The 13515-nt window shown below is 43.7% G+C and overlaps 1 protein-coding gene across 6 annotated transcripts in view; it reads left to right on the forward strand.

Annotated features, from left to right (window-relative positions):
- osbpl8 (oxysterol binding protein-like 8) overlaps positions 1 to 13515 on the forward strand; it is a 332940-nt gene that overhangs the window by 93629 nt on the left and 225796 nt on the right. For 5 of the 6 annotated variants that reach the window (XM_059652608.1, XM_059652607.1, XM_059652612.1 and 2 more), the window contains exon 4: positions 9054 to 9107. In XM_059652608.1, coding sequence (XP_059508591.1) covers positions 9054 to 9107 — 54 coding nt within the window. Of the gene's footprint in view, positions 1 to 9053; positions 9108 to 13515 lie in introns of those variants that run through there. The other variant, XM_059652613.1, reaches the window with a different exon arrangement.

A 13515-nucleotide genomic window follows, 5' to 3' on the forward strand; every position in this document is an offset into this window, starting at 1 on the left:
TTTGCTTCCTGTCAGTTAACCAACCCTCTATCAATGCTAATACATTATCCATAATGCCATGCATTTATCTTATGCAGCAGCCTTTTGTACTGTACCTTGCTAAATGCCTCCCAGAACTCCAGATACACCTCATATACCAGTTCCCCAGCCAACTGCTTGTAATGTCCTCAAAGAATTCCAGTAAATTAGTTAAACATGAGATAACAAGGTGTAGAGCTGGATGAACACAGCAGGCCGAGCAGCATCAGAGGAACAGGAAAGCTGATGTTTTGGGCCGAGACCCTCCTTCAGAGAACATGACCTGCCTTTCATGAACCAATGCTGCTTCTGCCTGATGGGCCAATCTCTATCCAGATGTCTCGCTCCTTCTTCCTTGATGACAGATTCAAGCACTTTCCCTGCTGCAGAAATTAAGAATTTTGGTAAATTACTGTGAGCACATTTGCTATTAACCTCTGTTATACTTCCTCCAGTTATAGCCAGGAAAGGGTTGCTATATATGCCAAAGAAGCAGTGGGGATTGGGGGGTGCGGGGCAGGAGGAGGCAAGGAGAGGAAGCCGGGTGAGAGTGAAAAACAGTTTGGCCGACTAAGGAATGAGTAAAGGTCAGTCTGGGGGAATCAATAGCTGCTAATTTGGACCATTGTTAGCAGACAATAGGATGATTGTTGTAACCTTGTGAAGGCAAGGCTTGGAGTGTGGGAGTGGGTAAGGACGTGGGAGAAGGTGTTTAGACTCTTAAATGACTGAATTCGATATTGAGTCCCAAAAGCTATAGAGCCCTCAAGTTGGAAATGAGATGCTGTTATTCTGGCTTGCACTGAGCTTTGCTGGAAAATTGCAGCAAGCCTGAGATGGAGATGTTGTCTGGGGGACATGGTCGTGTGTTGAAGTCAGGCAACAGGAAACTCTGGCTCATTTTTGCAGGCTGGGTGTTCTGCAGAGTGGGTGCTCAGTCTGTGTTTCATCTTCCCAGTGTAGAGGAGACCTCACTCTGAGCACCGAACAGGCAGGATACTTTAAGTGAGGTGCAGGTAAATCACTGCCACTAGGCAGACATTCCTCACCCCTCCTTTGTCAGCCTTCCACAGGGACAGTTCCCTTCAGGACACTCTGGTCCAGTCCTCCACTGCCCAACGCCCCATGGCACCTTCCCACACAGTCGCAGAAGGTAAAATACTTTGTCTACTTACTTCCTTACTCCTCACTGCCCCAGGCCCAGGCACACATTCCAGATGAAGCAGCAATTTACCTACACTTGACTGAATGTAGTCGACAGTATTCACTGCTTACAGTGTGGTCTTTTGTACATTGGGAAGATGAAACTCTGATTTTCAGTTCTTTGTTTTTGTTTACTTTAAACTTTCACTCTTTTCCATGGTGCACCATGGTCGCAGTGTGGACCATTAACGTGGTACAATGCAGTGAGACGTAGGCTCCTTTAACAACATCTTCCAAACCTATGACCTCAATCACCTCGAAGGACAAGGACAACTGATCCATGCAACACTGGTGCAGGTAGATTCCCCTTGCTAGTATACCGTGTTGAAATACTGTTGGATCAAAATGCCAGAAACTCTCCCTACTGGTCGTGTAGGTGCTGCTGTGCCACATGGACTGGAGTGAATAAAGAATCCAGCTTACCACCTCCAGGGCAATTAGACATGGGCAATAATTGTTGGTCAAACCAGTGAGGTCCACGTCTCATGAATGAATAGAGCAATTTGTAATTATACAATGATGATAGTCCCAGCTTGTTTTCCATCCCCATTCACCTCGATGAGCAACACAGGCTCTGTGTTGCACCTTTCCCAAGAGCCACTAAAACTCTATTCGCAAAGGTATGACTGCAGTTGTAATGGGGGATTTTAATATGCAGGTAGACTGGGAGAATCAGGATGGTACTGGACCCCAAGAAAGGGAGTTTGTGGAGTGTCTCTGAAATGGATTCTTGGAACAGCTGGTACTGGAGCCTACCAGGGAGAAGGCAATTCTGGATCTGGTGTTGTGCAATGAACCGGATTTGATCAGGGAACTCAAAGTAAAGGAGCCATTAGGAGGTAGTGACCAGAATATGATAAGTTTTAATCTGCAGTTTGAGAGGGAGAAGGGAGAATCGGAAGTGTCAGTATTGCAGTTGAATAAAGGGAACTATGGAGCTATGAGGGACAATCTGGCCAAAGTTCAATGGTACAATACATTATCAGGGTTGGCAGTGGAACAACAATGGCAGGTAATTCTGGATATAATGCAGAAGGTGCAGGATCAGTTCATTCCAAAGAGGAAGAAAGATCCTAAGGGGAGGCAGGGGTGGCCATGGCTGACGAGGGACGTTAGGGACTGTATATTGATAAAAAAGAAGTACAACATAGCAAAGATGAGTGGGAAGCCGGAGGACTGGGACAGTTTTAAAGAGCAACAGAGGATAACTAAAAAGGCAATACGTGGAGAAAAAATGAGGTACGAAGGCAAACTGGCCAAAAATATAAAGGATGATTAAAAAAAGCTTTTTTACGTGTGTGAAAAAAAATGGTTAAGACTAAAATTGGGCCCTTGAAGACAGAAACGGGTGATTTTTTTATGGGGAACAAGGAAATGATGGTAGAGTTGAATAGGTACATTGGATCTGTCTTCACTAGGGAAGACACAAGCAACCTCCCAGATGTTACAGTGGCTGAAGGACCCAGGGTAATGGATGAACTGAAGGGAATGTATATTAGGCAGGGAACAGTGTTGGATAGACTGTTAACTCTGAATGCTGATAAGTCCCCGGGACCTGATGATCTGCATCCCAGGGTACTTAAGGAGGTGGCTCTAGAAATCGTGGACGCCTTGGTAATTATTTTCCAATGTTCAATAGATTCAGAATCAGTTCCTGAGGATTGGACGGTGGCTAATGTTGTCCCACTTTTCAAGAAAGGAGGGAGAGAGAAAACAGGGAATTATAGACCGGTTAGCCTGACATCAGTGGTGGGAAAGATGCTGGAGTCAGTTGTAAAAGATGAAATTACGAATCATTTGGATAGCAGTAACAGGATAGGTCAGAGTCAGCATGGATTTATGAAGGGGAAATCATGCTTGACTAATCTTCTGGAATTTTTTGAGGATGTATCTATGAAGATGGACAAGGGAGAGCCAGACGATGTAGTATACCTGGACTTTCAGAAAGCCTTTGATAAAGTCCAACATAGGAGATTAGTGAGCAAGATTAGCGCACATGGTATTGGGGGCAAAATACTGACTTGGATTGAAAATTGGCTGGCTGACAGGAAGCAAAGAGTAGTGATAAACGGGTACCTTTTGGAATGGCAGGTAATGACCAGTGGGATTCCACAAGGTTCGGTGCTGGGACTGCAGCTGTTTACAATATACATTCATGATATTGACGAAGGCATTAAAAGTAATATTTGCACATTTGCTGATGACACAAAGCTGGCTGGCAGGGTGAAATGTGAGGAAGATCTTATGAGAATACAGGGTGACTTGGACAGGCTAGGTGAGTGGACTGATGCATGGCAGATGCAGTTTAATGTGGATAAATGTGTGGTTATCCACTTTGGTGGCAAGAACAAGAAGGCAGATTACTATCTCAATGGAGTCAAGTTAGGTAAAGGGGAAGCACAACAAGATCTCGGAGTTCTTGTACATCAGTCAATGAAAGCAAGCATGCAGGTACAGCAGGCAGTGAAGAAAGCTAATGAAGAAAGCTAATAGCAAGAGGAATTGAGCACAGGAGCAAAGAGGTCCTTATGCAGCTGTACCTGGTGAGACCGCACCTGGAGAATTGTGTACGGTTTTGGTCCCAAAATTTGAGGAAGGACATTTTGGCTATTGAGGGAGTGCAGTGTACGTTCACGAGGTCAATTCCTGGAATGGCGGGATAATCATATGTTGAAAGATTGGAGGGACTGGGCTTGTATACTCTTGAGTTTAGGAGGATGAGAGGGCATCTGATTGAGGCGTATAAGATAATTAAAGGATTGGACACTCTGGCGGCAGGAAGCATGTTTCCATTGATGGGTGAGTCCAGAACAAGAGCACACAGTTTAAAAATAAGGGGTAGGCCATTTAGAACAGAGTTGAGAAAAAACTTCTTCACCCAGAGAGTTCTGGATGTATGGAATGCTCTGCCCCAGAAGGCAGTGGAGGCCAAGTCTCTGGATACATTCAAGAAAGGGATAGGTAGAGCTCTTAAGGATAGTGGAATCACGGGTTATGGGGATAAGGCAGGAACAGGATACTGATTGTGGATGATCAGCCATGATTATAATGAATGGTGGCTGGCTCAAAGGGCTGAATGGCCTACTCCTGCACCTATTGTCTATTGTCTGTTGTCAAATCGAGTGTTGGTAGCTTATTGTCTGAGAGTGTGGGTTTGGAATTCAGTTGTCTATGTTTTTCTCTCTCCTCTCACCTAAGTGTTGCAGTGTTTGATACTAATTGATTGGTGTACTTTTACATCTGTGTGCACTTCACCACATCCTGGAGAGATTGTTAACTACTTCCATCCCTTTAAAGAGCTGTTTGTCATGTTGCTGCATACCTGGGTTTAGCAATGGTAAGATGTAGCATTTCATTTTAGGAATAATATATAGGATGAAAAGAGAGATCCTGAGTAGGAATGGAATGTGAATTAGAAATAACAAAGTGCAGGATAATTCTACTGTGAATTGTAGGCAAGATGATTTAAAAAAGCAGGACGAAAGGCTAACTTTGATCTTGACTGAGAAAAGCCATGTGGTTTTGTTTTGAATGAATCCTCTGGTTTGTATGTTTTTTTTAATTATTTCACAAATATTTCATAGCTCTGTGATGATCCTCTTTGAATCTAGAAAGTAGATGGCAAAAAATGACATGTTTTTGCAACAGGCAGACCTTGGGCACATTTGCTGGGGGCTGGGTGGAGCGGCGCAAAGCGTGGATGGAAAGTTGGCCGAGGAGGTAATCTTTTGTTAGTTAATGAGGCGATAGGGAAATGGAAGGTTTCGAACAGGACCAGGCAGTAATCAAGGTTTCAGAAGCAAAGAAGGAACAAGTTACAAAACCGTGGGACGATGCACCGCTGTCTTTTTTTTAAAAAAAAGTGCAGCATTTCACTTAGATACTTCACTCTGAACACATTTAGGACATTAATGAGCATTGATATATGTTTAAAATTGCATACATTAGCTTGGTGTACATTTCCACAAATCATAAAAGATTGCAACACAAGTAGATAAAGAATGTGTCAAATTATTCTTGATTTTGTACCTAAAGTCATTGGTTAGAAAAGCCTGAAGGCCATCTTCAGTTTGTAGAAGGCATTAGACTGTGTATAGTTGTGTATAATTGTTGACAACAATTTATGAAGGATATAACAAATGTAGAGCTATAAGTGTCAATTTACTGACATAAGAACAAAATCATTGCAGACACTAGAAATCTTAAAAACAGAAAATGCTGGAAGTGCTCACTTAAAAGTTAATTATTGTTGCAAAATCAGCAGGAGGAGGCCTCGAACAAGTTGCTCCTCTTGTAAAAATCATGTGCAATGAAAGTTAGCTTAGAATAGGTAAGTAAAAAAAACAGCAGTTCAGTTTAAGAGAATAAGATGAGGGACAATAAGGAAGAAAGAACATTTAGTCTAATTTTCAGATGAAATCTGATGTTGAAGCTAATATTATAATTTTACACAGACGTTGGAGCAACTTTGCTATCATCATTAGTGTCAGAGTGTACAAGACAATAGCCTAACTGCTAGGGCCTTCATCAGAAAAGATTTTCTGAAGAAGGATCTAGGCCCGAAACGTCAGCTTTTGTGCTCCTGAGATGCTGCTTGGCCTGCTGTGTTCATCCAGCTCCACAGTTTGTTATCTTGGATTCTTCAGCATCTGTAGTTCACATTATCTCTGAGCCTAACTGCTAGGCCCTCGTGATGGAATGTTAACCTGGACTTTGCAGCAGTCTAAGGATCAAATTTATTTGTAATTCTACTTTTCTGTTTAATTTTTTAAAAAATCCCCTTGCTCCAGTAATCGTGTAGTTTGGGCACTGGGAAAGAGAACTATGGGATGCCAGGATATTTCTGGATGGGACTAAGTCAAGACTGTTACAGATAGTTAAAATTTCTGTATCTTCAGACAGTGACTTAAATGGACTTGTCTTGTGAAGTTTTGGTAGGATTAGCAAGCCAGGTTGGTCTCAAGGCTAGAAGGCCTCACAGTATTTAGCTTGTTTGGCTTGCCTATCTGCATTTTACTACTTCACTGCCATTTAAAAAAAAATGACAGTATAACAGTGGTACAATTTGCAGTTTAAAAAAAAATCATCCATAGGATGAGGGCATTGCTGGCCAGGCAGCATTTATTGCCCATTCCTAATTACCCAAAGGGTAATTAAGACTCAGTCTCATTGTTGTGCATCTGGAGTCACATATACGCCAGACCAGCTGAGGATGGCAGTCTCCATCCCTAAAGGTAATTAGTAAGCCAGATGGTATGGAGCTGGAGGAACACAGGCCAGACAGCATCAGAGGAGCAGCAAAGTTGATGCTTCGGGTCGGGACCCTTCTTCAGAAAAGGGGAGGGGGAAGGGAACTGGGACATAAATAGAGGAATGATGGAGCTGTGGAAGGAGGGAGGGATGGTGATAGGTGAGTGTAGGTAGGGAATGGTGGGGATTGGTCAGTGAGGTGGGAGGAGTGGCTAGGTGGGAGAGAAGATGGACACATTGTGTCAGGTCAGGGAGGTGGGGATGAGGGAGGGTTGGTCATGGGATGAGGCCAGGGATGGGGAGATTTTAAAACTGATGAATTCCATGTTTGGCTGTGGGCTCCCAAGGCAGAATGTGAGGTGTTCCTCTTCCAGTTTGCGGGTTGTGTAATGTGGCACTGGAGGAGGCCCAGGATCAACATGTCACCCAGGGAGTGGGAGGGGGAATCGAAATGGTTCACAAGCAGAAGGTGTTGTCTGTCACAAGCAGAGTGTAAATGCTCTACAAAGTTTGTATTTCTCAGTACTTCTGAGTTTGTGCTTGGTCCCACCAATGTAGTTGAGGCGACATCGTGAGCAGTGACTCCAGTAGTCCAAGTTGGCAGATGTACAAGTGACTCTCTGGCTGATTTGAAAGAATTATTTAAGGCCTTGAAAGGAGGTGAGCGGGGTTGTGGGGGGTGCTGGTGGGATGAAAGGTGCTGGGTGCGGTGGGGTCAGTCAAGAGTGTGGAGCAGGTGAAGGATTCGTGGAGTGAGCAGTCCCTTTGGAAGGCACAGAGGGATAGGGAGGGTGATATCTCTTTGATTGTGGGGTCGGACTGTAGGTGGTGGAAATGGTGCAGGATGATATGCTCGTGCAGATGTTGGTGGGGTGATATGTGAGGACAAGGGGGATTTTGTCTTTTGGGGGGAGGGGTTTTGACTGCACAAGTGCGGAAAAATGCAAGAGATGCAGTTGAGTTTTTGTTGTGGTGCTTGAAATAAGGGGACATCTGGGATGTGTGGGTGAGGTATGCTCCATGTTTGGGGTGGAGGCAGAGGATTTGGGAGCAGGGGATTGCATTCTTGCAGGAAGGTGGGTGAGACGAGGTGTGTTCTGGGTAGCTGTGGGAGTCAGTGGGCTTGAAGTAGATGTCGGTTATGAGGCAGTCATCAGAGACTGAGACAGAGGAGTCCAGGAAGGAGAGGGAGGTATCGGAGATGGTCCAGCTGTATTTTTGTTTGGTGTGAAAGATGTTAGTAAAGTTGATGAACTGTTGAAGCAACCTCGTGGGAGCACAAAGCAGCACTGATGCAGTCATTGATGTAGCGCAGGAAGAGGTGGGGTATAGTGCCAGTGTAGCAGCGGATGAGGGACTGTTCCGTGCATCCCACAAAGAGGCAGGCGTAGCTTGGGCCCATGCCGGTGCCCATGGCCATCCCCTTCGTCTGTAGGAAGTGGGAGGAGTTAAAAAAGGACCTTTCATTATCAAACAGAGGTTCTTCTGTGTCCTCTCGTCCCAATATGGACTCCTCTACATCAGTGAGACCAAGCGAAGATTTGGAGACTGTTTCATCGAGCATCTGCGCTCTGTTTGCGACAAATGACAACACCTTCTGGTCATCAACCATTTTAACTTCCTCACTCACTCGCTGGGTGACATGTCCATACTGGGCCTCCACTCGTGCCACAATGACACCATCCGCAAACTGTAGGCAACACTTCATGTTACGGCTTGGGAGCCTACAGCCTGACGGCCTAAACATAGAATTCACCAGTTTTAAAATCTCCCCACCCCCGGTCTCATCCCATGACCAACCCTACCTCTCATCTCCACCTCCTTGACCTGCCACAGCCTGCCCATACTACCTTGCTCCTTTCCACCCCACAGACCAATCCCCACCATTCCCTACCTTACCCCTCCCCATTTCTGAAGAACGGCCCTGACCTGAAATGCCAACTTTCCTGTTCCTCTGCTGCCTGGACTGCTGTGTTCTTCCTGCTTCCCTGCTGTGTTTCCCATTGTCCCCATCGCTGCCCTCAGCATCTGCACTTCTTACTATTTCTGAGTAAGCAAGATGATTTTTTCCAGACAATTGATAATGGATTCATGGTCATCATTAGACTTGTAATTCCCTTTTATTTAATCTTGAATTTAAATTCCACCATCCGCAGTATGTTATTCGAACCCGGGTTCCCAGAATGTTATCTTGGTCTCGGTATTATCGCTGGACTATTAATCCAGTCAGGACATCTCCTCCTATTGTTTGAGGGTTAGACTTTATCTATTAATTCAGGGTCATGTGTTACAATTTGCACCACTGCTTACCGGTTATAAACAGGTAATGCAGTAGAACGTGCAAAATTGAGGAAATAATTGAAAAATAGCTTTAATCCTAAATCTTTAATTTTACTATGATTTAGCTATTCATACTCATTATATAGCGATCAAAGAAACTGCAGTGAACTATGTATTTCTGTTCTTTAATGTATGATGTTTGTATTTCCAAACTGTAGGAATTTAAAATGTAATGCCTTTTGACCAAAGCTCGTTGCTTAGTTGTAATTGTTCTTGTGTCTTCCACTGTGTTCATCTTGTAGATGAGGCTGAAAAAGCAAGTGGCAGACTTCCAACACAGTTTGCAGAATGCTGAGGTAAGGAGATTAGGAATTATGATGTTTAAAAAAAGCTGTACTAAGTCTACCTTGCTCTTGATCATCTTAAAAATGAATGCTCAAGGAAACAGCGAGATGACCGTAAATCTGATTTGATGATCCACCAAAACTAAGGTCTTTTGATTGAGAGTGGTGACCTGGTAAAGACACTGAATGCTGATAAGATTGCTCAGTCACTTGTACATTTCACTACCTGTAGGGAATTGTTTTATAAGTATGTTTACCAAAATGGCAGATATTACTGAGGTGCTCAGTTTGAAGTATGTCAGCAACTGTAGAAAAATAGCTTTGGATTTAAAACGCAATGTGTCGTAATTATGAATAATCGAAATGTTAATGAAGCCAAATTCAGCGTTAAAGTGTAATGGTACAATTCTTTATTGAGACAGTGTATACCACTAGGTTTCTACCAGATGTAGAATTGTGTTCTGTCATAGCACACTGAAACTACATGTTGGATATTGATTTTACAGCTAACTTGATTTCCAGTTTGTTGAGTGAAATAACATGACTTAATCACACATTTGAACTTGAATTTCGCAAGTACAAGTCATTTGAGTTTCCAAGTCAAGGCATTTGCATTTCTCATAATCACTGAACCTGATGTTTTGCACTGCGTATCTCCCATAGACATTTCAACTTGCTTGTTTTGACAGGAAACATTTATGTTTCTAAATATTGGGTATTGTGAATTGGCGTGCAAAGAAGTTATGGGGTGTGGTCATTATTCTTTCTGAGCCTGGAATTTGCACGTGAATACTTGGCATTGGAGGCACATAAATGATACAGTGGGAGTTGGAGCTGGAACCTGTTGGCAAAAACTGTTTCAAGCAAAAAGATTTAAATTGTTTGGCCAATTAAGGAAAATATGAGGGACTTGAATTTTGATGCCTGTAGCTGGGACTTTGCATAATCAGAGATAATGGGAACTGCAGATGCTGGAGAATCCAAGACCCTTCATCAGAGAGGGGGATGGGGTGAGGGTTCTGGAATAAATGGGGAGAGAGAGGGAGGCGGACTGAAGATGGAGAGAAAAGAAGTTAGGTGGAGAGGAGAGTATAGGTAGGGAGGGGATAGGTCAGTCCAGGGAAGACGGACAGATCAAGGAGGTGGGATGAGGTTAGTAGGTAGGAAATGGAGGTGCAGCTTGGGGTGGGAGGAAGGGATGGGTGAGAGGAAGAACAGGTTAGGGAGGCAGAGACAGGCTGGGATGGTTTTGGGATGCAGTGGGTGGAGGGGAAGAGCTGGGCTGTTTGTGTGATGCAGTGGGGGGAGGGGACGAACTGGGCTGGTTTTGTGATGCGGTGGGGGAAGGGAAGATTTTGAAGCTGGTGAAGTCCACATTGATACCATTGGGCTGCAGGGTTCTCAAGCAGAATATGAGTTGCTGTTCTTGCAACCTTCAGGTGGCATCATTGTGGCACTGCAGGAGGCCCATGATGGACATGTCATCTAAAGAATGGGAGGGGGAGTTGAAATGGTTCGCGACTGGGAGGTACAGTTGTTTATTGCGAACCGAGGGGAGGTGTTCCGCAAAGCGGCCCCCAAGCCTCCGCTTGGTTTCCCCAATGTAGAGGAAGCCACACCGGGTACAATGGATACAGTATACCTCTGATGAAGGGTCTAGGCCCGAAACGTCAGCTTTTGTGCTCCTGAGATGCTGCTTGGCCTGCTGTGTTCATCCAGCCTCACATTTTATTATCTTGGAATCTCCAGCATCTGCAGTTCCCATTATCTCTGACAGTATACCACATTGGCAGGTTGCAAGAACAGCAACTCCCTAAACTGTTCTTCCTCTCACCCATCCCTTCCTCCCACCCCAAGCCGCACCTCCATTTCCTACCTACTAACCTCATCCCACCTCCTTGACCTGTCCGTCTTCCCTGGACTGACCTATCCCCTCCCTACCTCCCCACCTATACTCTCCTCTCCACCTAACTTCTTTTCTCTCCATCTTCAGTCCGCCTCCTCTCTCTCCCTATTTATTCCAGAACCCTCACCCCATCCCCCTCTCTGATGAAGGGTCTAGGCCCGAAACATCAGCTTTTGTGCTCCTGAGATGCTGCTTGGCCTGCTGTGTTCATCCAGCCTCACATTTTATTACTTTGCATAATCATCCTGATTGCTCTGAATGTGGCCTAACTGCTGGGGTGAGGGAGCGGTGGTGGGCACGTGATTCAGCAATTGTTAAAAACATTAAACTAGGCTGGAGAGCCTTTAAATCTGGAAAGTTACCCTCTTTCTCTTAATAACTGTGCAACAATATTGACAAAGCTAATTTTGATCACTTTGAATTTCTGATTACGATTTCTGCGATAAAGTCCATTATTGAATTCCTCATGCATTACTGCTTTCTTTAGACTTGGAGAGGTTGATGACAATCAACCCTGAGTCAGAAGGTTCTGCCTTCAAACCCCACCCTTTGACTTGAAGACATTGTGTATCAGCAAAGAAAAAATTTGAAGACTGGTCAGTTAAGCAAGGTATATGAGTTGCATATGATTAATTTGGATTGCATTGTGTTGCAGTAAATTTCTTTTGGAAAGGAAGGCCTAAACTTAAAATGTAGTTGACTTTGAAAGATAAGACAAGCACTTTGAAGCAGAAGGCAAGGATTCTCAAATATGTTGAACACAGGAGAGCATTATGCAGTGCAGAGGGATGCTACTTAGTACATACTGTAAATTGGGATCCAGAGATTAGGAAAGGAGCAATAAAGCAAGTGATAAAGAAACAGATTTTAATTTTCATTAATTGCGATGTTTCCAAATGAACCACCAACATAAGTGTGTGAAAGGAAACTAAGCCTACAATTGCGATGGTTCTGTGAGTTAGACACACCTGGGGTTGTCATTTCAACGCTGCAAGTGGAAAACAGGAGCAGGCCATTTGGCCCATCAAACTTATCCCTCCATTCAATATGATTATGACTGATTGGACACTTGAGTGCCTTTTATCTATCCCATCCTTACATCCTTGTTTGCCATCAGTCATCAGAAATCTATCAACCTCCTCTTCAAACATGCAAAGTGACTGACTTTCCACAGCCGTCTAGGGTAGAGACATCCATAGAGTCACAACCCTGATTAAAACAAATTATCCTCTGCTTGGTCCAAAGTGGTATTTTCCTTATTTTTAAATTCTGCCTCAGTTCCAGATTCCCCAGCCAAGGAAACATCAGCTTCATCTACTGTCTTATCTGTTTCACTAGTTTGTACGTTTCAACACAATTGCCTCTTAATTTATGAAACTCTGGAGAACATAAGCCAAGCTTGACTAATCTGTCATCAGAGCTCAGTTTCCCATTCCAGCAATAAGTCTGGTGAATCAACATGGCACTCCCCCTAAGATCATACCATTCCTCAGATGAGACCAAAATTGCACACACTACTCCTAATGTGGTATAATCAAGTTCTTCTACATTTAAAGCAAGATTTTACTTCTCCTGTGTAGAAATCCTCTTGAACTAAAGACTTGTTATTAGCCTTTTTAGCCTTCTGAATAGTTGCTGCACCTTCATGTAGCTTCAGTGACTTATCAGTAGGTATACCTACGTCCTTTCATAAATATGCATTTTCCAACATCTCTCCATTGAATAAATTCTCTGACATCTGGTCTTTCTACCAAAGTGTAGCAGATTGTTAGTGATATGTATATTTATTGCTGCCCTTGTTCTTCTAATTGGAAGTGGTCAAGAGTTTGGAAGGTGCAAAGGAACCTTGGTGAATTTCAGAAGTGCATCTTATAGATTGTAGATACAACTGCTATTGAGCATAAGTAGTGGAGGGAATGGATATTTGTGAATGTGAAACTAGTCAAGTAAGCTGCTGGGGGACTCAGTGATTATAACACCATCAAATTTCAAGGAGCTGATGGTTAGATTTCCGCTTCATGGAGATGCCCATTGCCTGTGTTGCATGAATGTTACTTGCCACTTGTCAGCCCAGACTTGGACATTGTCCAGGTCTTGCTTCATTTCGATGTTGTTACACATTTTCTCCTCACTTCTCCCTTTTATTGGTAGCAGCGATTTAATACCATGTAATGGGACAAAAGAGGCTGTGGTCTTGACTGCATAGACAGTCATTATCTGAATATTGCAAGCCAAAATGATGATGGCTGATCTTACCTTGCCCTCATCTGCACTTGGCTGTCCACGAGGAGATTGGTGAACAAAATTAGGGCACGTGGTATTGGGGGTATTGACTTGGATTGAAAATTGGTTGGCTGACAGGAAGCAAAGAGCCGTGATAAATGGGTCCCTTTCGGAATGGCAGGCAGTGACCAGTGGGGTACCACAAGGTTCGGTGCTGGGACCGCAACAGTTTACGAAATATATTAATGATATAGACAAAGGCATTAAGAGTAATATTAGTAAATTTGCTGA

The sequence above is a fragment of the Stegostoma tigrinum genome, chromosome 18 (genome assembly GCF_030684315.1).
Source record: "Stegostoma tigrinum isolate sSteTig4 chromosome 18, sSteTig4.hap1, whole genome shotgun sequence".
NCBI classification, from domain to species: domain Eukaryota; kingdom Metazoa; phylum Chordata; class Chondrichthyes; order Orectolobiformes; family Stegostomatidae; genus Stegostoma; species Stegostoma tigrinum.